This window comes from Hemiscyllium ocellatum, chromosome 25 (assembly GCF_020745735.1).
Source record: "Hemiscyllium ocellatum isolate sHemOce1 chromosome 25, sHemOce1.pat.X.cur, whole genome shotgun sequence".
NCBI classification, from domain to species: domain Eukaryota; kingdom Metazoa; phylum Chordata; class Chondrichthyes; order Orectolobiformes; family Hemiscylliidae; genus Hemiscyllium; species Hemiscyllium ocellatum.
Genome location: NC_083425.1, coordinates 35,734,430 through 35,761,161, shown reverse-complemented (window position 1 = coordinate 35,761,161; position 26,732 = coordinate 35,734,430). Strand labels below are relative to the sequence as shown.

At 42.8% G+C, this 26,732-nt stretch overlaps 1 protein-coding gene across 3 annotated transcripts in view; it reads left to right on the top strand.

Annotated features, from left to right (window-relative positions):
- Positions 1-23,188, top strand: part of tmem104 (transmembrane protein 104) — a 217,116-nt gene extending 193,928 nt beyond the window's left edge. For all 3 annotated transcript variants that reach the window (XM_060844558.1, XM_060844559.1, XM_060844557.1), the window contains exon 10: positions 21,298-23,188. In XM_060844558.1, coding sequence (XP_060700541.1) covers positions 21,298-22,055 — 758 coding nt within the window. In that variant the 3' untranslated portion in view covers positions 22,056-23,188. The remainder of the gene's footprint in view (positions 1-21,297) is intronic.
- The last annotated feature ends 3,544 nt before the right edge of the window (positions 23,189-26,732 follow it).

The following is a 26,732-nucleotide window of genomic DNA, read 5'->3' as shown; positions in this document are numbered from 1 at the left end:
GCTTATATTGCAACAGGTTTATTTGGAAGTATTAGCTTTTGGAATGCTGCGCCTTCATCAGGTAGCTGTGGAGTAGGACCATAAGACAGAATTTATGGCAGAAGATCGCAGTGTCAGGCAACCGAAACAATATATTGAACAAACCTAGATTTCTGTTAAGTCTTTCATCTTTTAGAATGGATTGTAGGTTTTGGTTCATAATTATGTAAATCCCGGAATTTCTTTCAAGTCACCTTCTTGAGATAATTTCAGGTTTTATGATAAAAGATGACATCTCGGCTCAGACAATGTATTAAAGGTGTGAGGTTAGAGTCTGTCTGTAACCCAATCTTGAGCCAGACTGGTTCTGTTTCCAAAGTAGGAATTCATAAAATGTTACATGGATTGACTGCCTGTTGATTGTGTGCTTTTTGAGCAAAAATAGAATGTGTCTGCAGTTATAATTCTGCAAATATAAATTCACCCCATAGACTTGTGTTAATTTATATTTGCAGAATTATAAATGCAGAATCATTCTATTTTTGCTCAAAAAGCACACAATCAACAGGCAGACAATCCATGTAATATTTTATGCATTCCTACTTTGGAAACAGAACCGGTCTGGCTCAAGATTGGGTTACAGACCGACTCTAACCTCACACCTTTAATACGTTGTCTGAGCTGAGATGTCATCTTTTTTTCATGAAACCTTAAATTATCTCAAGAATGTGACTTTAAAGACATTCTGGGATTTGTATATTAATGAACCAAAACCTGCAACTCATTTCTAAAAGATGAAAGACTTAACAGCAATCTAGATTCATTCAATTATATCATTTCAGTTGCCTGACACTGATCTTTTGGTATAAATTGTGTCTTATAGTCCTACTCCGCAGTTCCCTGATGAAGGAGCAGCATTCCAAAAGCTAGTGCTTCTAAATAAATCTGTTGGACTATAACCGGGTGTCCTGTCGTTCAAGAGACTTTGATACATCACTCTGTGTCTATCGGTAGTACATGTTGAACTACTGTGTACTGGTGTAAAAAGTGATGTTGAGCCAGACATGGTCAACCATCAGCCTCTGTCCTGGATGGTATTAGAAATTGAGAGCAGCAATGGGCCATATTATTCATGAGCACATTCTGCTAACTAATTTTTAACATATGTTATTTGGGTGTCACTGGCAAGATTTGCATTTATCTATGACCCATGCCCTTGAAGGTGATGATCCTTCTCTTTGAGAGTTATTGCAGTCCTTTTGACACAGGAATGTGCATGTAGTTTGGGAGAGAATTTAACCCATGAAGGAGCACTGATTTATTTCCCAAGTCAGGATGACAATTGACTAATAGGGCAAATTGTGACTGGTATCTGTGGCTCTTGTCCTTTTTGAGGTAATTGAAGCCAGGTGTTTCAAAAAAAGCGCCTTGGATGAGTTGTAGAGTCAAATAGCATTGGAATAGGCCTTTTGGCCTGCTGTGACTATGCCCACCAACAAACACCGAACTATACTAATCCAATTTTTGTATTTGCTCCACAGCCTACTATGTCCTGGCATTATACATGCTCATCCAGATATTGATTAAATGTTGCGAAAGTTCTTGCTTCCACTGCTCACTCAAGCATTGCATTCCATACTTTTTCTACCCTCTGGGTGAAAAGAAATCTTCCTCCAATCCTCTCAACCAGTTAGTCCTCACCGTAAATGTACGTCTTCTGGTTTTAGACACATGCCATGGGGAAAAGGTTCTCATGGTCTACCCTGCCTCTCATAATTTTGTATACAGTACCTCAATCAGATCCGCCTTCAGCCTTCATTGCTCCAAGGAAAACAAACTTAGCCTATCCAGACTCTCCACATAACTAAGACTTTCCATCCCAGGCAACATCCTGGTGAATCTACTCTGTGCCTTGTCTAGGGCAATCATGTTCTTTTGATAGTGTGGCGACTAGAATTGCACACGTTATTCCAACTGTGGCCTAACCAATGCTCAAAGTTGCAATAAGACTTCCCTGATCTTATATTCTATACCCTCACTAATGAAGGCAAGCATCCCATATGCTGTCTTCAGTACCCTGTCAACCTCTGCTGATACTTTGATGGATCTATGGGCTTGCATCCAAGGTCCCTTTGTTCCTCAGTACTCCCTAGTGACTTACCCATTGATTGTGTAGGTCCTTTTCTTTTCTGATCGCCAAAGTGCACCACCTCACACTTATCAGGATAAACTTTATCTGTCAAAGATATTTCTTGTCCCTCTGAATTGTTTTTTTTAAAACATTCTCCTACACTCTCCATACTCCTGGAAGGTGTTCTTGTTTTTAATGCATGTTCCTCTTCCTTCAAACTCTCTATTCCTTGATATCCATAGTTTCCTGGACTGACTTCTCTTGCCCTTCACTCCTTAAAGGAACATGCTGGCCCTGAACACCCACTGTATTACTATTAAAAGGCACTCACTTTCCAAAATATACTTAGCTGCAAATAGCTGCTCCTAGTCTGTGTGCCAGATCATTTCTTATCATTTTGACCTTCCCCCGCCCTCATTTTTAGATGTTTAGTTGATGCAGTGTATTTTGTGGCTGATGTACGCTGCTGCCACTGTGCATCAGTGGCAGAGGAAGTGACTACTTAAAGGTGTTGGATTGCATGCTAATTGAATCAATTGCTCTGTTCTGGATGAGGATTAATCTCCTGTGTTGCTAAAATTGATATCTAACTGCACAGACTGCCTTTGTTTCAGATCCATTGATATATTTGGTTGATTTTTTAAAAAAATCTATTGATCGCACTCTTAATGATTCATCAAGCATCAATTGCTGTTTGCAGAAGAAAGAACAATAAAGGAATTCTCTTTTCTTCCCCCTTCTATAATAGAATTCCCTCCTTTTGTGTAAGCAAAACATTTTGTAAATTTTATTTCTTTTCATTCTGAAATGGCTTGTGGGGTGTTTTCCCCCATAATTTATTTGTGAAGTCCAATTCAAAAATAATCTGTGGCAAACACTTTTGGGTTAAAATTGAAATATGGTTCGTTCATGTATTCAGACCAAAAAGAATAATTGTCAAAGACCTGCACACTCAAACGAGGAAGGAAAAGCAAAAAAATAAATTAAGGGTTTGCACGGTGGCACAGTGGTTAGCACTGCTGCCTCACAGCGCCTGTAGACCCGGGTTCAATTCCCGACTCAGGCGACTGACTGTGTGGAGTTTGCACGTTCTCCCCGGGTTTCCTCCGGGTGCTCCGGTTTCCTCCCACAGTCCAAAGATGTGCGGGTCAGGTGAATTGGCCAAGCTAAATTGCCCGTAGTGTTAGGTAAGGGGTAAATGTAGGGGTATGGGTGGGTTGCGCTTCGGCGGGTCAGTGTGGACTTGTTGGGCCAAAGGGCCTGTTTCCACACTGTAAGTCTAATCTATTCTAAAATTAAGAATAGCATGTAACATAATGCTAATTCAGATACTTTTGTCTGCATCCACAAAGTTGGTATTTAGTGAAATTCTGTTTTGCAGATGCTTGCATTCAGGTGGGCGCAGGTTTCTTTTAAAGGTGACAAAGGCCTGACAAAATATTTTTTGATGTACAGACTTGGTTCACTTTTGCGGTAAATATGGACTTCCTAAAGACACATTTAGTTTTCAAAGCGGTTGTGACCTGATGTAGGCTTAGCTCAGCTGGGAGTTCAACTGGGATGTTAGCAAATCTTGGATTCTTAGACTGATAATTGCAGATTAGATTCTTAAACTCCAGCAACTGTTTAGAAAATGTACGATTAAATCTTCATGTCAAATCCTAGGCTGTTAATGAGGTTCCTGTTTGAACTGGTTTCAACTTCATGTGGGAATTTCTTCATAAATTTGGTTTCTATTTCTCTTTGGCTAGGACCATTGCTTATTTATATGAGATTAGTAGTGAGCTGATGGTGTCACTTCAGGCAAAAATGCCTCTCTATTCAGAACATTCTGGGAGTTAATCTCTGCATATCTTTTTGTGGTCTCCAAGGTCCACACAAGGGTGTGACATTCCAGGAAAATGAAACCAGAGTTCAGAGCGAAGCCCTGGTAACTGCTGATTGAAAACCTTCCAGAAATTGTAGTTTGTTTGCATCACATGATAAGTGAGGTTTTAGTCCACGGCAGTTCATTTTAAAATTTAAACAATATTCCTTTTTAAAGCCATTTGTGATCTCTTCACGTCCTGTGGACATGGCACAGGGTACCACTGTTTAACACCCTGTCAGTTCAAGTAACTGCCCATTATTCTCACTCTGTCTCCTGCTGCTTGGCCAATTTCCTAACCAGACCAATTCCATGAGTTCTAACTTCAGCTAACCATTGCAATCAGGGATCATTATCAAAAGCTGCCTTCGAAGTCCATTTGAAAAACAGCTATACCTATTTTCTCCTCTCTGATCATCTGAATATTTTAAAGGATTATTTCATCTCATCCTTGATTTAAAAAACTCAAATAATTTTCTAGCAGCAAACGTTTCACTTAAAATGTTGAGATTTCCTGGTTTCCCAAAATACCCTTGTTTAATAGCTGAATGCGGTGTGCAAGAAAATATCCCTTTGATTTTGTTTCTTGAATGGTGGCTATCGCTACAAATCATCAACACCAGTAAGTGGTGAAGGCACTTTGAGAGACAAATATGTAAGTTACTTATTGCAGTGGACCCAGCCTGTACTTTGCTCTTGTAGCCAGACAGTTGATATGGATTATCCACTTCAGTTTCTGATCATTGGGTGTTAATGCTGGGTATCCTGGCTATACTGATGCTACTGAAGCTTAAGGAGAAATTAAGGGCTTTTTCTGTTTACATTGTCATTATTAGCACTTGTGTGTGATATCTTGTTACCAGCCATTTGTCAGCCTGTACATTATATAGGGTACTGCTATCCACAAGTGTCGGTGCTTCATTATCTGGGGAATTGAAAATAAAACTGAACACTGGAATCATCAGTAAATAATCCTATTCCTGGCCTTCTGACAGCTGGGTAGTCATTTAAAAAAAACTGAAGATTGTTATTCTTATGCACTCTAAACTAATCTCTAGAGACTGGATTAGTGGTGCTGGAAGAGCACAGCAGTTCAGGCAGCATCCGAGGAGCAGTAAAATCGACGTTTTGGGCAAAAGCCCTTCATCAGGAATACCAAGAGACTGACAGTCAAAAACAAAACCTCCAGCATCCATTTAATTGCTGAAAGGATGACACAGTGAGATTTCACGGTTTTAGACTTTTACTTGTGCACTGTCTATGCAGGCAACTTATACTTTAAACTACTGAAGAGAATCTTCAATGTAACTGGAAAATAAAAGCACTGAGATACATGCTATACTGTCCTTGGAATAGACATTCAATACTTCCAGAATTGGTTCAAAAATATTCTTGGCGCTCAGGATTTATTTTCAATATGTTCTTGTGGCCAACAAAGATAGGTATAACCTCAGAACTATGTTTGGTACAAGATTTGTCTGGAGATTAATGCTAGGTTCCTGACTCCATGTCTACTCTCTGCCTGACTCCTCGCCCCCTTTCTCCCCCCCTCCCCCCCACCCCCCCGCCTGACTCACCCCCCCCTCCTCTGCCTGACTCCCCCCTCTCTCCCTGTTTCCCCTTCCCCCCACTTTGTGTCTGTGTCTGCCCTCCCTATCTCTCTGGTGAAGCTACCAAACAGGACTACTTACACACCAGTCACCATAAGTGGAAAGAGAGCTAAGTGTTCTTGCAAACAATGGGTTTGATTTAAGCCCTACAGTTGTGCCATGTCCAGTCGTGAGTGGTGGTGGACAATTGAACACTTCACTGAGGAAGAAGGCTAATGTCCCCATTCTGAATGATGGAAGTGTGACACATCAGTGCAAAAGATAAAGCTAAAGCATTTGCAACAATCTTCAGTCAGGTGTACCCCAAGTGGATAATCCATCTTGGCCTTCTCCTATAGTGACAAGCATCACAGATACCAGTCTTCGGCCAATCCAATTCACTCCATGTGACGTCGAGAAACTGTTCGAGGCACTGGTTAATGCAAAGACTATTTGCCCTGGCAACGTTCCAGCAATAGTACTGAAGACTTGTCTCAAACTTGCTCCCCTAGCCAAGTTGTTCCAGTACAGTTACAACACTGGCATCTACCAGCAATATGGAAAATTGCCCAGATATGTACAGTGGAACCTCGATTATCTGAACGTGATGGGCGGGCACTATTTTGCTCAGATAATCGATATTCAGTTAATTGATTAAATGCCTTTCCTCTGGGCTCGGAGTTTTTAAAGCCTGTTCCCCGTTTTAAAGTCCGTTCAGGGGACTGAAACAGTGCACAGCGTGTGAGACCCCACCCACAACACTGCCTCTGCTCCACTGTGCAAAGCGTGAGACCCTGCCCCCCCTGCCCCCCGCTCCCAACACTGCCCCACATCCCAACAATGCTCTGTCCTAATATCGCCCCCACCCCCAAAACTGCCCTCGCCACCATCTCCGTCCAACACTGCCCTGCACTCACTCACTCCCCCCCCCCCCCCCCCCCCACATTTCCATCCAATGCTGCTCCACCCCCAACACCGCCCTGCGTCCCCATCCCCGTCCAACGCTGCCGCTCCCATCACTGTCCAACACTGCCCCGCCCACCCCAAACCCCTCCAACAATGCCCTCCTGCCCAAACTCCAACCTCTTCAGGGCAGCTGGACTGGACACCAACATCAAGGCTGCTGCTGCAGTTGCCTTTGTAGGGTAAGTCTCCAATAGCATGTGCATGTGTGCGTGCACACGCCCCCACACCACCCACCCCTGCGCGTCCACACCTCCCCCCACCAGGCGCACAAGTGGTAAGTAACATTTACATCTCTCACATGCTAGGCAATTACTATCTCCAATAAGAATCTAACCACCACCTCTTGACATTCATTGAATCCCCCACTAGCAACATCCTTGAGGGTTACCAGTGACCCGACATTCACTGGACTTGTCGCGTAAACACAATTGCTACAAGAACAAGTCAGAGGCTAGGAATACTGCGGTGAGTAATTTTCCTCCTGACTCCCCAATATCTGTCAACAATCTAAAAGGCACAAGTCAGATGTATGATGGAATACTCCCCACTTGCCTAGGTGGGTGCAGCTCTGACAACACTTAGGAAGCTTGACACCATCCAGGACAAAACAGCCAGCTTTGATTGGCATCACATCCTCAAGCATCCACTCCCTCCCCCACTGATGCTCAGTAGCAGTTGTGTATACTATCTGCAAGATTTGCTGCAGAATTTCACCAGAGATCCTTGGACAGCACCTTTCAAACCTATGACCACTTCCATCTGCAATGACAATGGCAGCAGATACGTGGGAACGCCATCACCTGCAAGTTCCCCTCTAAGTCACTCATCAACCTGATATCCTGGAAGTATATTGCATTCCTTCATTTCTGGGTCAAAATCCTGGATTTCCCTTCCTGAGGGAATTGAGTAAACCTACTGCAGGTGGACTGCAGCAGTTCAAGAAAGTAGCTCAGCATTACCACCTCAAGGGTGACTAAGAATGGGTAATAAATGCTGGCCAGCTAGTAAAGTGTATGTCCCATGTGTGAATAAATTTAAAAAAAACCTTGTTTGGTATTCTCAACAGTAGCAATTAGATAACTATGGTCTAAAGTTAAAAATCTAACACTTAATGCACAGTTAAAAGAAAATGAATTGACTTACTACAGATTGGTTTACTTTACACAGACTGGGGAGGAGGATCGTGTGAAAAGCATTGCAGGAGTTTGAGGGAGGGTGATTGGTCAGATTGACAACTGAATTATTCCTTCATCTCTACTTCTGTGTGTTCTTTTAAATCTTAAAACACATGAGCAAACCACACAAGCTCATGAATTTGCATAATGAAATCGAAGAACGTTAGGCAACTTGGGAATGATGGAGAGTAGACTTGGAGGAAAAGTATTGTAAGCCTCTGTTTGAAATGTAATGCTAAAAACGAATATGTCTATTGATGGAATGATAATCAATGGAACTGCCCTCCAGCCATGACCAATTTAATATCCAGGATTCAAAACTTTATTATGACCTTAGGTAATGTAGGGAATAAAGCTCTTTGTTAAAAGAGAATGCAATTTGCTGTTGGCCCTCACTCCTCTGATTATATTAAAAACAACAGTGCTGTGACTTTGTTCTGTGAGTTATTGAGAAGGATGGAGAATGACAAATCATGATTGACCTCAAAATCTAAATCCAGATGAACTGTGGAAGTGTTGCAAAGTCGTACAGGACAAGGTTTATGTATTGTTATAACACAAACTGTTACGTATAGTGAATAAGAGTAGTGAGATTTAACTTTTGTTTTCATGATTTTATGCCAAGGCATTGATTAATAGGATCTCATGCATTGGATGAGACTAAGACAAGAGAAGGAATTCCTTCTGAAGATAGTATATTTGTGGAATGCTTTACTGCAGAGTGTGGGTTAGTACTGGGTCACTGAGAATATTCAACTTGGAGGTAAACTGATTTTTTTCTTAGTAAGCAAACTTTGGGATATTGGCAAAAGATAGGAAAGTGGAATTAAGGATTATCAGATCAGCCATGATCTCTCTGGATGGCAGAACAAGCTGGATAGGTCAAATGCTACTTCCGCCACATCTTGTAGTCTTGAGGATTTTATTTAAAAAGTACAAGGATACTGAGAAAGTATTGAAAGCTGTTTTTTAAAAAATATTAAAAATAAACAGCATATGAGCATAGCATTTTTTTTAAAGTAGGAAGAGAAAAAGTAGGAAAAGAGAAAAGAAAAAGGTAGAATAGACAATGGGTTCCACGCTGGTTGAAAATGAGGAAATTGCAGACTCCTCGTGTAGTTAAATTGAATCAGTGTCTGCAGTAGATATTGATGATAAGAAAACTAAAAAATAAATCAAGGGAAGGAGCTAGCTAAATGTCAGTTTGTTTTTTAAAGGGGTGGTTGTGGTGAAAACAATGAAACTGAAGATGAACAAATCTTAAGGACTTACTTTTACACCAGAATATTAGAAGTAGGTATGTAAGAAATTTGTGGATAGTTTAAAGACTCAGCTCAAGAATTGTCTGATTTGGTTGAAAATTTATATTGTCACTCCATTAATTAAGGAGAGATAATTATAGGCTTTGCAGCCTCTCATCAATGATAGGAAAGAACACTTAAATATGAGCTGATCAAATGGTTATCCTGTGTAGGTTAATTTGTAAAATGGTTATGCCTAACTGCTTTCTTTGAGTAGGTAAGGGACATTTGTTTCTAATTAGTCCAGAATATATTTGTCTATATTCTGGACTGACTTGAGGAAAAGAGCATTCTATTTACTAACCTGGAACATTGACAATAAATTGTTGAGGGAAACAAGGGGCTGTATGCAAAAACAGGGGCAAATTTAGTGTGGAGAAATGAGGTCATTGACTTTAGATCCGAGAAAGATCGATCAGAATGACAAAAATCGAAGAACTGTGGAGGAATTAGAGAAAAGCACAGCAGGTCAGGCAGCATCCAAGGAACAGGAAATTCGACGTTTCGGGCCAGAGCCCTTCATCAGGAATGAGGAGAGTGTGCCAGGCAGGCTAAGATAAAAGGTAGGGAGGAGGGACTTGGGGGAGGGGTGATGGGGATGTGATAGGTGGAAGGGCTGCTTACTTGCAGAACGCTTCAGAGAACACCTCTGGGACGCCCGGACCAACCAACCCAACCACCCCGTGGCTCAACACTTTAACTCTCCCTCACACTCCACCGAGGACTTGCAGGTCCTTGGACGACTCCATCGGCAGAACATAACAACACGACTGGCTGGAGGAGGAGCGCCTCATCTCCCGCCTGGGAATCCTCCAACCACAAGGAATGAACTCAGATTTCTCCAGTTTCCTCATCTCCCCTCCCCCCACCTTGTCTCAGTCGGTTCCCTCAACTCAGCACCGCCCTCCTAACCTGCGATCTTCTTCCTGACCTCTCCGCCCCCACCCCACTCCGGCCTATCACTCTCACCTTGACCTCCTTCCACCTATCACATCCCCATCGCCCCTCCCCCAAGTCCCTCCTCCCTACCTTTTATCTTAGCCTGCCTGGCACACTCTCCTCATTCCTGATGAAGGGCTCTGGCCCGAAACGTCGAATTTCCTGTTCCTTGGATGCTGCCTAACCTGTGCTTTTACCAGTAACACATTTTCAACTGTGATCTCCAGCATCTGCAGACCTCACTTTTTACTCGAGGAATTAGAGAAATTCAGGGATTCTTGTACGGAAATCAGTAAAAGCTAACGAAAGGCAGCAGCAACAACAACAATCACTGTTTATCTATTTACCATAATGAAATGTCCCAAAATGCAAAGGAGCATTATAAAGCAGTGTTCCTGACCTACGCAAAATATTAATTCCAATAGCCAAAAGATTAGTTTTACTAGTTTCATGAGAATAAAAACCACGTGGATATTTTGGTTTGTGGGATTTGTTGAGATTGTGGGCATAGGAAAATTTCAAAATCAGAGAATTTAAAAAAAGACGAAGGCAGACATAAAAAAGTTAATTCACTGGCCCTTGTCTAACTGTGTTTCACCAGTGGATTGAATGTGATGTTAGAGTTGTGTAGATCTTTGCTTTGGTAGAGTATCCCAGAGTAAGAGCTGAAAACTTGAAATTTATAGTCTGGTTGTTTTGAGATGGTAATAAATGCTTCACATGGTGAGGTGGAGGTCTGGAACCTCTGCCCACCTGCTCGGCATCAAAACTAAAAATTTTTGTTAGGTTATGATCTCAAAGCATGTTGAGTTGAAATACAAATAAGCCATAATTTAGAGTGGTAGGTTTGAAAACTGGTTGCATCCTGTTCACAGATTCTAATTGTGACATGAGAATTTTGTATCGACAAGACCCTTTGTGAAAAGACTCTGCTGCTGTCTCCAATTCTGTTTCAGTCTGTTCCACTGCCCCTTATAACTGAAACTTGCCTAGGGACAGATGCTCCCACAGCAGAGAGCACACTGTTTGAACTCCATGTTTTCAGTGCATCAGTGATTACAGCAAGAGCAGGTGGAACTGCACTGAGATCCAGGAAGGGCTGACTGCCCAGTGATTCACGCTTCCCAGTTAGTGTAGCTTTTATAATCAGGGTTCATGGGGCTTAATACTCTGGTTTAATGAGGTGTTTACAGGCCACATGCAGTGCAGATACAGACCTTACACACTCTTTATCCACCTAATGTCTGTACAAGAATGTTTGCAATGAAGTAATTACCATTTGTTATGTAGGTCTAATTCAGTTTATCGCAATGCAGTCCTCTGCCCACCAAATGTGTGTGAGAGCACAATAGTTTTTAACAGACTTTGGATGTCCTTTATTGTTCTGGTTTGCATGTGTCGTGATGTGGCAGTTTTCTCTGGCACCATTGAACTTTGGAGTTGTGTGAAGAAATGGGTTGGGAAAAAGTATTTGAGGATCATATTTGAAATCGTATTAAATATCATGGGATGTTGAGTGCAGTATTAGAATGGTAGCTGTTATTAGGTTTGTATGAGACATGACTTCTGTTTTTAAAGAGTATCAAAACCAAAGTTGACAGTTGAAGGAATAAAAGAATCACTCGTGCATTGTCTGAACAATAAAATTGAAATGGGAGTAAAGGTATTATAGCTGAAGAATGTACAAGTTGCAGCATGTAGAGAGATGTCAAGGGAATGGACTTTAGAGCCACTGGGACTGAGAGAAAGCCCCTGAGATCATGAAGAATTTCCCAGGATGAGCTAGCAGCTGTAATACAAGTCATCTGAGTGGCCTTAATTAACTCCAAAGTATCATAAACTCTAAATGAATGAGTCTCTGGATAGGAAGCAGGGAGCATTCTGTTCAGATAATTTTCCTTCTCATCTTAACCATTTGATTGCGTTAAGAAACTTACTAAAATAGACCAAAGAAATATTCTTCAAACAAAATATTTGACCTTCATAATGGATTTATTTCCAAATATTGTTAAACAGGAAGAACCTTTCTGAAGAAGTTCTGCATTTCCAGAAATTCTAGGCAATATTTTGACTTCAATTCATAACTGATGTGATGGGTAACTTGGCCTGAACTGATGATCCTTGTAGCTTCCACCTGCTGTCTCATTGATACCAGTGGTTTGCTTTTTCCATTCTCTTATATTCTGATGCGTTTTTTGTTTTAGATTAGATTAGATTAGATTAGATTAGACTACTTAGTGTGAAGCAGACCAATTCACCTGATCCGCACATCTTTGGACTCTGTGGGAGGAAACCAGAGCACCCGGAGGAAACCCATGCAGACACTGGGAGAACGTGCAAACTCCACACAGTCAGTCATCTGAGGTGGGAATTGAACCCAGGTCTCTGGCGCTGTGAGGCAGCAGTGCTAACCACTGTGCCACCGTACCACCCACAAACCCACATGTATCATGTACCCTTGCAATCCTGATAAGATACTGGAGAAGGAGGTTCCATCTGTGTTTAGCTCATACTGTGCTTTCCCTGCAGATGTTTGAGATACTGTCAGGGGTGTTTCTGATCAGAGGAGTGTTTTGCATGCAGTATCCATGATGTCCTGGATGTGTTTATTGGAAAAAAAAGACTTGAATTTATAGTACACTATAAATGTACTATTTATGGTACCTGGATGTGTTTCACAGCCAATGAAATGCTTTTGAAGTTGTAATGTAGGAACCATGGCAGCCAATCTTGAGCACAGCAAACTCTCAAATATCAGTGTAGAGATGACCAGATCATTTACTTTTCTGATATTGACTGGGACAAATATGAATTTGGACAAGTGAATTAACTTCCTTGTCTCTAAAATCATACCTTTTGGTGTTTTGCATATTTTTATTGAACCTATTTAGGCCTATTATGACATGCTTCTGGAACGGGTAAGCCTTGAACTTGGGCCCTCTGACCCAGAGATGGGGGTACCATCACTGCATCACAGGAGCTCTCTATTTAATCTTTTATGTCCACCTAAAGCAGGTTTAATATGTTACTAATATCTCATTTTGACAGATTATATTTCTGATAGCTAGCATTCCTCAAATTCTTCAGATTCCTTTATACTTAAACCTTGTGAACCAGAAACCTGTTAACCAAAGGTGAAAGTCCTTTCACCTGTTCAACCTATGTTGGCTGCAGCTCAGTGTATGAGGTCCAAGATGGAATGGAGTGCAGGAATGATGATCCAGGCAATTGTGTTAGTTATTTAAGTACCAACTCTGCCTTTATCCAAACTAAAAATTGCTCCTGTCATCTTCCTGACTGGTATGTGGTAGTATCTTTCTCTGTGTGAAGCAGATCCAAGCTCAGCATTGTGCCTCTGTCACACTCCACTTCCACACGAAAATCTGTTTGATCTCTTAGTGGCCCTACCCACCTTTTGAATATCCTTTTTTATTATTTAAATATTTATGCAATACTTCACTGTTCCCTTTTTATGTTAGCTGTTAATCTAGTCTCATACTCTGCCTCGTTTCCTTTTTGAGTACTTCTCTGTACTTGCTGCATTCTCTTTGAATTCCTACTCTAAACTCAATAGTTATCGCAAGCATCTACTTTGATTTATTACAGTATCATTTTGGGCGTCCTAGTGTGCCCTCCCTTCATGGGAATCTCCTCCTTGAAGACTTCACACGTTAATTTTCCATTTGACCTGCTAATCTTGGATACTTCTCCAGCTAAGCTAAATCTCATTTAAATTCATTGACATATATCCTCCTTCAATTGAGTGTTTTCATTCTTTATTGTTCGTTGCCATTTCCCATTTGCTAAACAAAATGAGTTCTATTACCTGGATGCTCGTGATTTGGCGCTTGCTTATCTGAGTAAGGCACAGGCATCTGGTGCAGGCTGCTTGTCTTAGCCTTTCCCGATATTTGGCAACTGATATTCCCTCCTGCAGCTGAACTTGTCTCTGACACAGAAACAAACTGTTGCCTGCCTGCAATTCCATTATGATCAGTACCAACCAAAATTTCATTGATTTTGAGTTAGTTTTAGTATATTACCACCTGAAGATTCATTGATCCAGAAAGATGTCACCGGTTCATTATCCAGATGGAATTTGGTAATCAGACTCAGGCACTAATATTAGTTTCAATGCCCTGGCTTTGGAAATCAGACTGACTTGGCTTCCAGGAGGGATTGCTAGATGGGACCAATCTGGATTGGTGCACCATTGTCTCTACAGCTACATGGGGATAGGATTACGATCAACAGTGATGCCCTGTGGTCAATTATCCTGTTCATACTTGAATATAAAAAAAGTCTTGCTGGATGATGAATCATAGATATTGTAGCCTCAGGAAATGAAATAAAATTAGTACAAAATCCAAAGCTGAGAAGTTAGTGATTGAATACTGTGATATATAGGAATTGTAACTTCTGTAAATAGGCTGCAGCAATTGAAATCGGTCTTCTATTCCACTTGTTCTCTAGAATAAAAATTTTGTCTATTAATTTTTCAAGTTATTGCAAAGATATCCTATTTTATGCAATCGTACATTAGTCTTGTTAAATTCCAATCATCCAGGGATTCTAATGCAAATGAGATTTTCTTTTGACTGAAGAACTGTTAAGTGTTTGTGGCATTTGTCCTAGAAGTGAGTGTGTGTGCTGAGTGTCTGTCACTGCTCGTGAAATAGTTTATAGTTTTAGATAATGAGTGAGTAATGTCTTTGAATTCTCTTGATGATCTGAGCTATAAATCATTTTGTTATCTATGCTTTACACAGTGCCATGACACACTTCTACAAGAGGCAATGTCAGTGCAAGTTATGAACACGCTATCTGGAATGGCTTATCCAGTGGGATTGGAGTATTTACATAGAAGGGAATTATGGGGCATTGATTGCATCAGGTGACCAGCTTGAAGAAATTATTCAAAACCTCTGTTTGGAAAAGGGAGCCTTAGAGTCCCCAACTTTGATTATTTCCCAATTGCTCACCAGAAGGTTATAGGGCTGGTGGATAGGCAGCAGAGACCATAAAATGATTTGCACATGGTAATGCAAATTGTAAAGCAGGCATTGTTGAACTGGGAAACAAAGTACTTCATCCTCGTCACCAGTTTCCATTCTCGGATGTTTGGGAGGATATAGTTAGCTGGGTTTTGTAGGACTGATGTTTGAGTGTAAGGTGGTAATCTCACCAAGAGTCTGTTGTCAAGTTTGGAGGTAACAAAAGCATGGATGTGGGTATTAGCAGCTGAGGCAGAGATGGGAATGGATGATATTGCATAGATGGATGTGGTCGGCCTGATCAAATAGGATGTCAAGATTGTGCACAATCTGGTTGAACCTGAACTGTCCTATAAACTACGTTTTGAAGTGTTGTTGCTGTTGTAATGTAGCAAATGCAGTAACCAAACTCCACACAATGAAGATAATGAGATAAATGATCAGTTAATATTCTTTTTGTACCTAATGAGCACCAAGGCATTGGTCAGGGCACTGAGCATATTCCATTGATTCTTTGAGGTGTTATGGAATTTCCTATATTTAGCTACAGAGAAAATTACTTCCATGAAAAGTCACACCTCTGACAATACAGTAGTGTTGTTAGCTGCATTATATTTTAATTCTGTTGTACAACCAGAACTAGCAATGACTCAATATCATAGCTGCTATTCACAACTCTAACTCTTGTTCTTTAGGCTATGCTTCCCTTTCCTAAATAAACCTGAAATAACTGTGGATGCTCTAAACCAGAAACAAAAACAAGTTTCTGGAAAACCTCAGCAAGTCTGACAGCATCGGTGAAGAGAAATCAAAGTCAACGGCCTGAAACATTACCTGGGAGGTTGCTGGGTTACTGTAAACCCAGGGAAAGAAACTAGGAGAAAGTGATGCTGGAGATCAGAGCTGAAAAATGTAGAGGGATGAAGGTGAGGCCTCTGCTGAGGACTGATCTTTCATCCTCAGACATAGGGAGGTCTGGAGGGATGGTGAAGATACAGCAGGGCTGGGGTGGGGGGCGGGGGAGAGAGATCGGCGTGAGGGGGGGCATGGGCATGGGGCGCGGAGACGCATGCGCCATGGTCGTTGTGCAACGTGCAGCCCTCTGCTCCAACCCCAGTGTCACTATCAAACTGGCAGACAAGGGAAGCGCGGTGGTAGTTTGGTTAAATGCCAGCTCGCAGACACCACCTCCTACTGCCCCCATGACCATGACCCCACCTCCCACCACCAAACTATCATCTCCCAGACCATCCATAACCTCGTCACCTCAGGGGATCTCCCATCCACCGCCTCCAACCTCAGTCGCACAACCCCGCACCAACCGTTTCTACCTCCTGCCCAAAATCCACATGCCTGACTGCTGCTGCCCCACCAAACTAGTCTACATACCTCGACATGGTCCTGTCCCCCTTCGTCCAAGAACTCCCCACCTACGTTCGGGACGCCACCCATGGCCTCCACCTCCTCCATGATTTTCGCTTCCCTGACCCCCAACGCCTTATCTTCACCATGGACATCCAGTCCCTATACATCTCCATCCCCCATCACGAAGGCCTCAAAGCCCTCCGCTTCTTCCTTTCCTGCCAACCCAACCAGTACCCTTCCACTGACACCCTTCTTCGACTGACTGAACTGGTCCTCACTCTGAACAACTTCTCTTTCCAATCCTCGCACTTCCTCCAAACCAAAGGAGTTGCCATGGGCCCCAGCTATGCCTGCCTGTTCGTCGGATATGTGGAACAGTCCATCTTCCGCAGCTATACTGGCACCACCCCCCACCTTTTCCTCCACTACATCGATGACTGTATTGGTGCTACCTCGTGCTCCCATGAGGAGGTTGAACAGTTCATCCACTTTACTAACACCTTCCACCCCGACCTCAAATTTACCTGGACCGTCTCAGACTCCTCCCTCCCCTTCCTAGACCTCTCCATTTCTATCTCGGGCGACCGACTCAACACGGACATTTACTATAAACCGACTGACTCCCACAGCTACCTAGATTACACCTCCTCCCACCCTGCCCCCCTGTAAAAACGCCATCCCATATTCCCAATTCCTTCGCCTCTGCCTCATCTGCTCCGAGGAGGACCAATTCCAATATCGAACAACCCAGATGGCCTCCTTCTTCAAAGACCGCAATTTCCCCTCGGACGTGATTGACTATGCTCTCCATCACATCTCTTCCACTTCCCGCTCCTCCGCCCTTGAACCCCGCCCCCTCCAATCGCCACCAGGACAGAACCCCATTGGTCCTCACCTACCACCCCACCAACCTTCAGATACGTCATATCATCCTTTGTAATTTCCGCCACCTCCAAACAGACCCCACCACCAAAGATATATTTCCCTATCAGCGTTCCGGAAAGACCACTCCCTCTGCGATTCCCTCGTCAGATCCACACCCCCCACCAATCCAACCTCCACTCCTGGCACCTTCCCCTCCAACCGCAAGAAATGCAAAACTTGCGGCCACACCTCCCCCTTCACTTCCCTCCAAGGCCCCAAGGAATCCTTCCATATCCATCACAAATTCACCTGCACCTCCACACACATCATTTACTGCATCCGCTGCACCCGATGTGGCCTTCTCTATATTGGGGAGACGGGCCGTCTACTTGCGGAATGTTTCAGAGAATGCCTCTGGGACACCTGCACCAATCAACCCAACCGCCCCATGACTGAACACTTTAACTCCCCCTCCGACTCTGCCAAGGACATGCAGGTCCTTGGCCGCCTCCATCACCAGACCATGGCGACACGACACCTGGAGGAAGAGTGCCTCATCTTCCGCCTGGGAACCCTCCAACCACAAGGGATGAATGCAGATTTCTCCAGCGTCCTCATTTCCTCTCCCCCCACCTTATCTCAGTCCCAACCCTCAGACTCAGCACCGCCTTCTTGACCTGCAATCTTCTTTCCGATCTCTCCGCCCCCACTCCCTCTCCAGCCTATCACCCCCACCTTAACCTCCTTCCACCTATTGCATTCCCAATGCCCCTCTCCCAAGTCCCCCCTCCTTACCTTTTATCTTCGCCTGCTTGGCACACCTTCCTCATTTCTGAAGAAGGGCTTATGCCTGAAATGTCGATTCTCCTGCTCCTTGGATGCTGCCCGACCTGCTGCGCTTTTCCAGCAACACATATTTCAGGGCATGAAACACATGGTACACTACATTTAGTGTATCACTTCTTATCAAGGCCTGATTTGGTAGCCATCTTGTATGCATTTCATTCTGAATATGATTTCATTTTGAACTAGCTTGGGCACTAATTAGAAATAGATTCCCTGACGGGAACAGAGAGGCTCCTACAGCATGTTTTCCCCCAATCTATAGCCAAAAATATCAAATTTGTGAATGGTACAAAGTTGACAGATGCATTGAATCAAGGACAGTGAAATTGATACATGGAGCAAGCAATAAATCCCCATTTGGTGATCTCTCTTTGGTCTGTGTTGCAAGCTGCCAAACAAGAGAGACCTTTATACTTTAGCTCTGTGTTCCAAACCTCCAGCTTCAGCTATACACTCGGGAGGTTACAGGCACCGATTGGGAACAGTGCTTCCTAAGGGAGAGGAATCCTATTTATGAAAATTAATTGTATACGAACACACCATATTTTCTAATCAACCTGTTCAGAGATGTCATTATGCACCTCTGCCTCTGAAACAGTGCACCTGAGTTCAAGTCCCACTCTGTAGCAGACATTGCTACTGTGCTTCGAGAGTTCCATTTCGGGACACAAGCTTTATTAATTCTTGTCTCCAGTTATTTATTGCCCCCTCGGACTAAGCCCCACTCTCTGCAACCGGATCCTCAGTCCCTGACCCACAGGCCGCAATCAGTGAAGATCGGGGACAATATTTCATCCTCATTACCACTCAACACTGGACCCCCCCCCCCCCCCAACACCACCACCACCACCACCACCGGGGTGTGTACTCAGCCCCCTACTGTATACCTATGACTGCGTCATCAAATACCAGACTAATGCCATTTGCAAGTTCACTGATGACATCACCATAGTCGGTCAAATCTTAGATTAGATTAGACTTACAGTGTGGAAACAGGCCCTTCGGCCCAACAAGTCCACACCGACCCGCCGAAGCGCAACCCACCCATACCCCTACATTTACCCCTTACCTAACACTACGGGCAATTTAGCTTGGCCAATTCACCTAACCTGCACATCTTTGTGACTGTGGGAGGAAACCGGAGCACCCGGAGGAAACCCACGCAGACACGGGGAGAACGTGCAAACTCCACACAGTCAGTCGCCTGAGGTGGGAATTGAACCCGGGTCTACAGGCGCTGTGAGGCAGCAGTGCTAACCACTGTGCCACCGTGCCGCCCATTAAGATGGTGGTGAAACAGACTACTGACAGGAGGTGAAAGACCTGAAAAAATGGTGCACTGAGAACAACCTAGCTCTCAGTGCCAGCAAAACCAAGGAACTCATTATTGACTTTTGGTGGCATGTTACTTGTGTCCCCCTACACATTAACAGCATGGAGGTGAAACGAATGGAGAGTGTCAAGCTCCTGGGAGTGGTCATCCACAACAAGCTTTTTTGGACTCTTCTTGTGGACACACTGGTTACAAAGGCCCAACAATGTCTCTTCTTCCTTAGGCAGCTGAGGAAATTTGGCATGATGGTGAATACTCTTGCCAACTTTTATAGGTGCATCATCTAGAGCATTCTGTCTGGATGTATCATCACCTGGTATGGCAACTGTACCATTCAAGATTAGAGACGGTTACAGAGAGTGGTGAACTCGGCCTGGACAATCACAAAGGCCAACCTCCCCAAAATAGAATCCATCTACCAGGCCCGCTGTCAAGGAAAGGCCACCAACATTCTCAAAGATCCACCCTACCCTGGCAATGCTTTTCTACAACCTCTACCATCGGGGAGAAGGTACAGAAGCCTGAACACGCACCAGCCGCTTTCAAAACCGTTTCTAACCTACTGTTGTTAGAATACTGAATGGACGGTCCAACTTCTGGCATTCGCCTGTATTGTGTTTTGGTTTTTGTCTCTCTTTACCTATTATTTACTTATCTATGCTCTTTAATTACGGATCTGCCTGTATTGCTCACAAGGCAAGCTTTTCACTGTGCCTCTGTACACGGGACAATAAATTCAATTCAGTTCAATTGTTCACACTCTGTTATTACACCTCTCTATTCAGTCTTCAAACTTGATTGAGTTTTCAGTTATATTCACTAATTTAGTTGTGCACCCCAGAATAACTTTTGACCTCTTTTTTTGATCTCTTCTGCTATTTTAGTGATGCTCAATGGAAACTTAGAACAATAGTTCACCTTTTGATTGGGCACTTTACAACTTGCATCTCTACATTGAGCTCAATGATCTTTGCATCATGATTACTGCTCCCATTTTTTCAGATAGCATCTGTTGGTAACAATTCAACTTCTGTTATAGTTGCTCTTGATCCATCTTTTAGTTCTTGGCCTATTGCCCTCATCGTTTTTATTTGCCCCAATATGTAAACAATTATTTAATATTTAGAAGGTACAATGCCAAAGGTCCGATGGATACTTAACATTTATATCTATGTTTAAGGAAAGGAATGGAACATGACCAGGGAATAACAAACCAGTCTGCTCATTATTGGTTTTAAAAAAAAAAGCCCTACTATTGGAGAAAATGTACTGAGTAGTAACAGAATAGTTGATTGTGACGCATTGGATCCAATATGGATGGCAGGGACAAAATGAGCTGGTAGCTGAGTGAGGGGAATTCAGAGTTTTCTACCATTAGGAGTAGTTGCAATGAATAAAGAGGTGCATTTAAGTGGCAGATAGATGAACATAAAAGGAATAAATGTTCAAAGTCAGTTAGGGATGGGCAACATATGTTGACCTTGTCAGTGACACCCACACACCCATGAAAGAGTAAAAAGACTATATAAGGGACAGGCAAACAAAAGAAGTTGAACTTGATATCTGGATGTAGAAGGACAGGTAAAGGTTTAATCAGAGTTTAAATGCTGACATGATCTGGTATGATTGAATTGCTTATTTTTGTACTGTATATTCTTTAAGGTTATGTAGTGTAGTCACCTTATCTTGCTTTCTCTTTTTTTGGTCTTTCCAACCCTCCCTCCCTTTCCCTGGCTCCTCACTTTGTTCAAATGAACTGCTTCTGAATCTTTTTAGTTTGATGAAGGTCATTTGCTTGAAAAATTAACCCCTTATTTGTTCACAGGCATCACCTGACCTCCAGTATTTCCAGCATTTTCTGATTTTTATTATGTGTATTTGTGGCTTTTGTTTGACAATGTATAAACTAGTGTATGTTTTCTGACCACTCTCTTCCTTTGCCTTACAGCTTTTGTAATCATGATCATTTTGGCTTTGATCAGGATCGGTAAAGGTGCAGGAGAGGGCCATCCACCTATCGCTAACATCTCTGGCATCCCCAACTTGTTTGGTGTGTGCGTTTACTCCTTCATGTGTCAACATTCCTTGCCCTCGCTCATTACCCCCATCAGTAAGAAGAAACATATGAACAAGCTGGTCCTCGTCGACTATGTGCTCATCCTAGCCTTCTACAGCCTGCTGTCCTTCACAGCCATCTTCTGCTTCAGTAATCTGAAGGACATGTATACCCTCAACTTCACCAGTAATTGTAATGTCATCAATGTGTCCTTCATTCGCTACTTCTTAGGATTGTTTCCAGTTTTTACAATCAGCACAAACTTCCCAATAATTGCAGTTACATTACGCAATAACTGGAAAACTGTCTTCCACAGAGAAGGGGGGATGTATCCATGGCTGATTGATCAAATTATCTTTCCGTTAATCACCATTATTCCTCCTATATTGGTGGCATTCTGCACCCATGACTTGGAAACGCTGGTAGGCATTACTGGTTCTTATGCAGGCACTGGTATTCAGTACATAATCCCTGCATGCTTGGTCTACTTCAGCAGAAAAGACATTGAACTTGTATTTGGTAATAATGTTCAGAATAAGTACAGATCTCCCTTCAAGCATATATTCTGGATTTTCTTTGTGTTGGTATGGTCATTGTCTTGTTTCATCTTTGTAACAACCAACATTGTGCTGGTGGAAACCAAACCCTGAGCCCTTGCACTGTCAGATTCATCCTGTATTGTTCATCAGACTCAAAAGCCAGTTTTTAACCCAAAGCACCAAATGATTTCACTGTGACAAAATATGCTAAATTCATAGTGAACTGTTGAAAGTATTCATGATATCATGTTTTGCGGTTGCCTTTTCCAAAATCTGCATATGAATCCTTAAATAATGCACTTCACTTGTGTAAGTATGGCAATAAACAGTATCAGATTTTCAACTTTCGGTTTGTAACTGCAATAAGTTATCTTAGCATCATGTGACATACCTAGACACACACGATTCTCATCCTATTCTGTTCTCCTGACGCAACTTTGAATGCGGATCAGGTAAAGATGGTCTTTTATTGATGCCCTTTGTGGAACATTCTTGTATACCAAAAGCCTTTTTTATTTCCTACAGTTTAAAATTATTGACAATCAAACAATGAAATGACTGCAAACATTAAGGTTGTAAATCTTTGGATTGTAAAAGCTGTTGGAAATGGCTGAGTCTACGAGGTACTTTGTGGAGTTCTGCAAGATGGAGCTGCTTGTAACTGATTCGATGTCAGTCTGATATCAGTCCATTGGATATCTCCTACTACTTGTGAACTTGAATTTGATTTAGATTGAGTAGGCCAAAGCTTGTTTTTCAAAGACTCTTGTATCCATCAGTTACTGAGCAGGCTTCTCCTTCGTTTGGGCGAACTATAATGTGTGTGACTTTAACTCTAGCATATCATAGCCTGCTATCCTCGCAGACTCTGGTCTGGTTCCATAGACCCCCTGACTCCACTCGCCTCCTGTTAGTTTCTGTCTAGTGCCTTGTACTCTGTGTGAGGTACCTTGTGCTTCATATTTACTCAGCCCAAGCAGGTCAAACTTTTTTTAAACACACTCTTCTCTCTTTCGAGATGTGTAAAAAGGGGTGTAATGGTGAAACTGTTGGAAGTTACCTTGCCCAAATCGCCCCTTAAAGTGAGCAGTGCAGGTCGTGATTTGACCTCTGTCCAGTCATCAGCCTCCATTCTCAATCTTGTGCACTATTGTCTTTGCCTTCATTCATAAATCACCCCAGTGCATGATGTTTTGTGTGAGACATGTGAAGAGCTGCACATGGACATATAATTTTGTTCCAATTGCATATTTGGATGTTGATTGACATGCTGTATATTTCTGCATTCTGTTATAAATGTATACTGAAGTGTTTGAATCCAAGTGTGTTGAATTAAATCTCGTCGCTTTCTTGTTTTGGGTATGACTGTCAGTAACAGCCCTGATCTAATAAACTGGTTATCCAGTTTTGTTTTCACCATCAAGTCCCTTGTGAATGTCTCGCAAGCCTATGAAACTCAGTAATGCATAGATCGCTTAGCAGCCAGGTATGGGTATTATCAAGGAAGTCCCCTGAGCATTGAGGTCTTATTGTGGTAACACCTTCTTCTGTAGTATACGAAAACATGCAAGCTGAGGAATTTGGGCTCAATTATGTGCACTACTCAGACTGAACTTTGGTGAGGTTGCATTGTAGGATAATAGTTATAGTTCCTAACCCTATCTCTGACTGGCTTCCCACTTCTGTAAAGCATCAATAGAAGGATGATGAGCCAAATTATGATAGGGCCACTTATTAATAATTGGGCATCACTCAATGGTTGAGGGGCTGGGGAGGTTTTGTATTTAAAGTTGAGCAGTGCTACAGAAAGGAAGTAGACCTTTTAATTGGATTAAGTGTTGACTGGGACAGCATTTATTGTCCATCTCTAGTTATACTTGTAAAGGTGGTGATGAACTGCTACTTTGAACAGCTACAGTCCAGTTGGGCCTGCCGTTGGGGATGGAGGTCCAGGAATTTGACCCAGCAGCACTGAAAAAGCGATGATATATTTTCAATTCAGCATAGTTTGTGGGTTGGATGGAAACTTGCAAATAGTGGTGTTTCCGTGTATCATCTACTTCTGAAAACAAAAGTGCTGGAGATTACAGCAGGTCAGGCAGCATTTATTCATTAGTGGTGGAGCGCTGGAGAAAGAAATAAGGATGTTGATTGTTCAGATTAAGTGATAAGAATGTGAGAATGGCAGAATATGTTTAACTGCCAGACTTAAAAGAACATTGTCTGTGAGTCCGTCTGTGGTGGATGGGTGGAGTGAGGACGTGGTGACAAGAATGTAACCAGTAAAGTTAAAATGAAGGGAAGGAATAGGAGTTGGTACACAATTTGAAGGTGTTGAACTCCGTATTAAGTCCAGAAGGTTGTAAAGTCTGAAGAAATGTTTTTCTTGAGAAATGCCTACCCTGAAGAAGTTTTGCTCTTCCCACAAATAGGAATTCTGGCCACCCCTGTCACCATGTACATCTTCATTGCTTTCCATTTCACTGCTGGTGTTCAACAAGGTGTTTGTCAAACCTTGCTTTCGCAGCCACATTTCCTTTCTCAGCCGCTACCAACGATTCAGACTTACCCTACATGGATTTCAACTCAAGTTTCACCTTTGTGGTTTGAATCCACCCAGGATTGCAAGTATCTTGAGGACATACAATGTTCCACAGACTGTTGTTCCTGTTGGATCCTGCGATCCATGATCAATGCATGTGCTGTCATATACACACACCCGACTCTAATGTGCAGCAACATTGGCACCCTGTCTCAAAGTCGTGCCATTCCCCAGTTTCACTTCATCCTTTGTCTCATCACCTCAACAAAATGCTTGTCTTTCTTTCAGGCATCAAAGCATGTAAGTTCCAGCAACTTATGCAGTTCAATATCCATCCTGCACTGCCCTCTCCTTACTGCCTCTCAGACTCCATCCCTTCAGCTTACCCCTTCCCGGCCCTCAGATGCTATCTCTTTCTGTCTCCTTAAGATAACTTATCCATCCTCTCCCTCAAACCCCAGCCCTTGCCATATTTTCATCCTACATTCTGACCTTCCCCTCTCTGAGGCTGAATGTACTGCCCTCAGCGAAGGAGTCAGCTTCATACCCTTACAGCCCCACCTTAATGCATTTTGGGCTTTCCATGATTTTTTTTTGCTGCCTCCATCTTCACACTCACTTTGGCCTCTATCATTTCATTGAAATCTGCTGGCGTGATATCAACTGTCTCAATATCTCTGTTCCCTTCTGAAATTGCCGCACTTCAGTCTCTCTGGTCCAACCCTAACTTTGTTATCAAAGCCTTCGTCAAAGGCGGTGTTGTTGTAGTCTGGCGCACTGATCTTTATTTCGTTAGGTAAGATCTCATGGAATACAGGGAGAATTAGCCATTTGGCTACAAAACTAGCTTGAAGGTAGAAGACAGAGGGTGGTGATGGAGGGTTGCTTTTTATGCTGGAGGCCTGTGACCAGTGGTGTGCCACAGGGATCAGTGCTGAGTCCACTGGTATTCGTCATTTTTATACAAATGATTTGAACATATGAGTATAGTAAGTTCCCAGATGACACCAAAATTCAACATGTAATGGACAGTGAAGGTGGTTACACAGTTTACAACAGGATCTTGAACAAATGGGCCAATGGGTTGAGGAGTGGCGGATGGAGTTTAATTGAGATAAATATGAGGTGCTGCATTTTGGGAAAACAAATCATAGCAGGGCTTATACACTTAATGGTAAGGTCCTGGGGCGTGTTGCTGAACAAAGAGACCTTTGGGTGCTGGTTCATAGTTCTTTACAAGTGGATTCGCAGGTAGATAGAATTTAGAAGAAGGCATTTGTTTTGCTTTGCTTTATTGAACAGAGCATTAAGTATAGGAGTTGAAAGGCCATGTTGCGGCTGTAAAGAACATTAGTTCGGCCATTGTTGGAATATTGCGTGCAATTCTGGTCTCCCTCCTATTGGAAGGACTTTGTGAAACTTGAAAGGGTTCAGGAAAGATTTGCAAGGACGTTGTCAGTTGGAGAGTTTGAGATTTATGGAAAGGTCAAATTGGCTGGGTCTGTTTTCCCTGGAGCATTGAAGGCTGAGGAGTGACCTTAGAGGTTTATAAAATCATGAGGGGCATGGACAGGGTAAATAGACAAGGTATTTGCCATGGAGTGGGGAGGGGGTGGTGGTGGGAGAGTCCAGAAGAGGGTGTAGGTTTAGGGTGAGAAGGAATAAATTTTAAAGAGACTTAAAGGGCAACTTTTTTAATGCAAAGGGTGGTGTGCGTATGGAATAAGCTTCCCCAGGAAGTGATGGAAGCTGGTACAATTACAACATTTTAAAAGTCATCTGGATGGGTATATGAATGGGAAGAGTGGAGAGGGACATAGGCCAAGTGCTGGCTGATGGGACTAGATCAGATTAGGATATCTGGTCAGCATGGACGAGTTGGACTGGAGGGTCCGTTTCCATGCTGTACATCTCTACGACTCTATTGTGGATGCTGAACGCCAACTCTCAGACACTTCTTCCAGACAGTCCTGGTGGGGCCCATCGCATCAGCCTATTCCTTCCCAACTGAGCTCATTTCCTCTTCATCTTCTCTCCATTTGTCCAGACCCTGTCTGCCTACATCTGCAATTTCTTCTTGATGCTCTCCATCATATTGACAATTTCCAGTTCCCTGGCCCTAACTGCCTCCTGTTCCATGGATATCCGATCCCTCTTTGCCTCCATTCCCCACCAGGATGGTCTGAGAGCTCTCCCTTCTTTCTCGTCCAGAGGCTTGAACATCCCCATCCAACACCACACCCCTC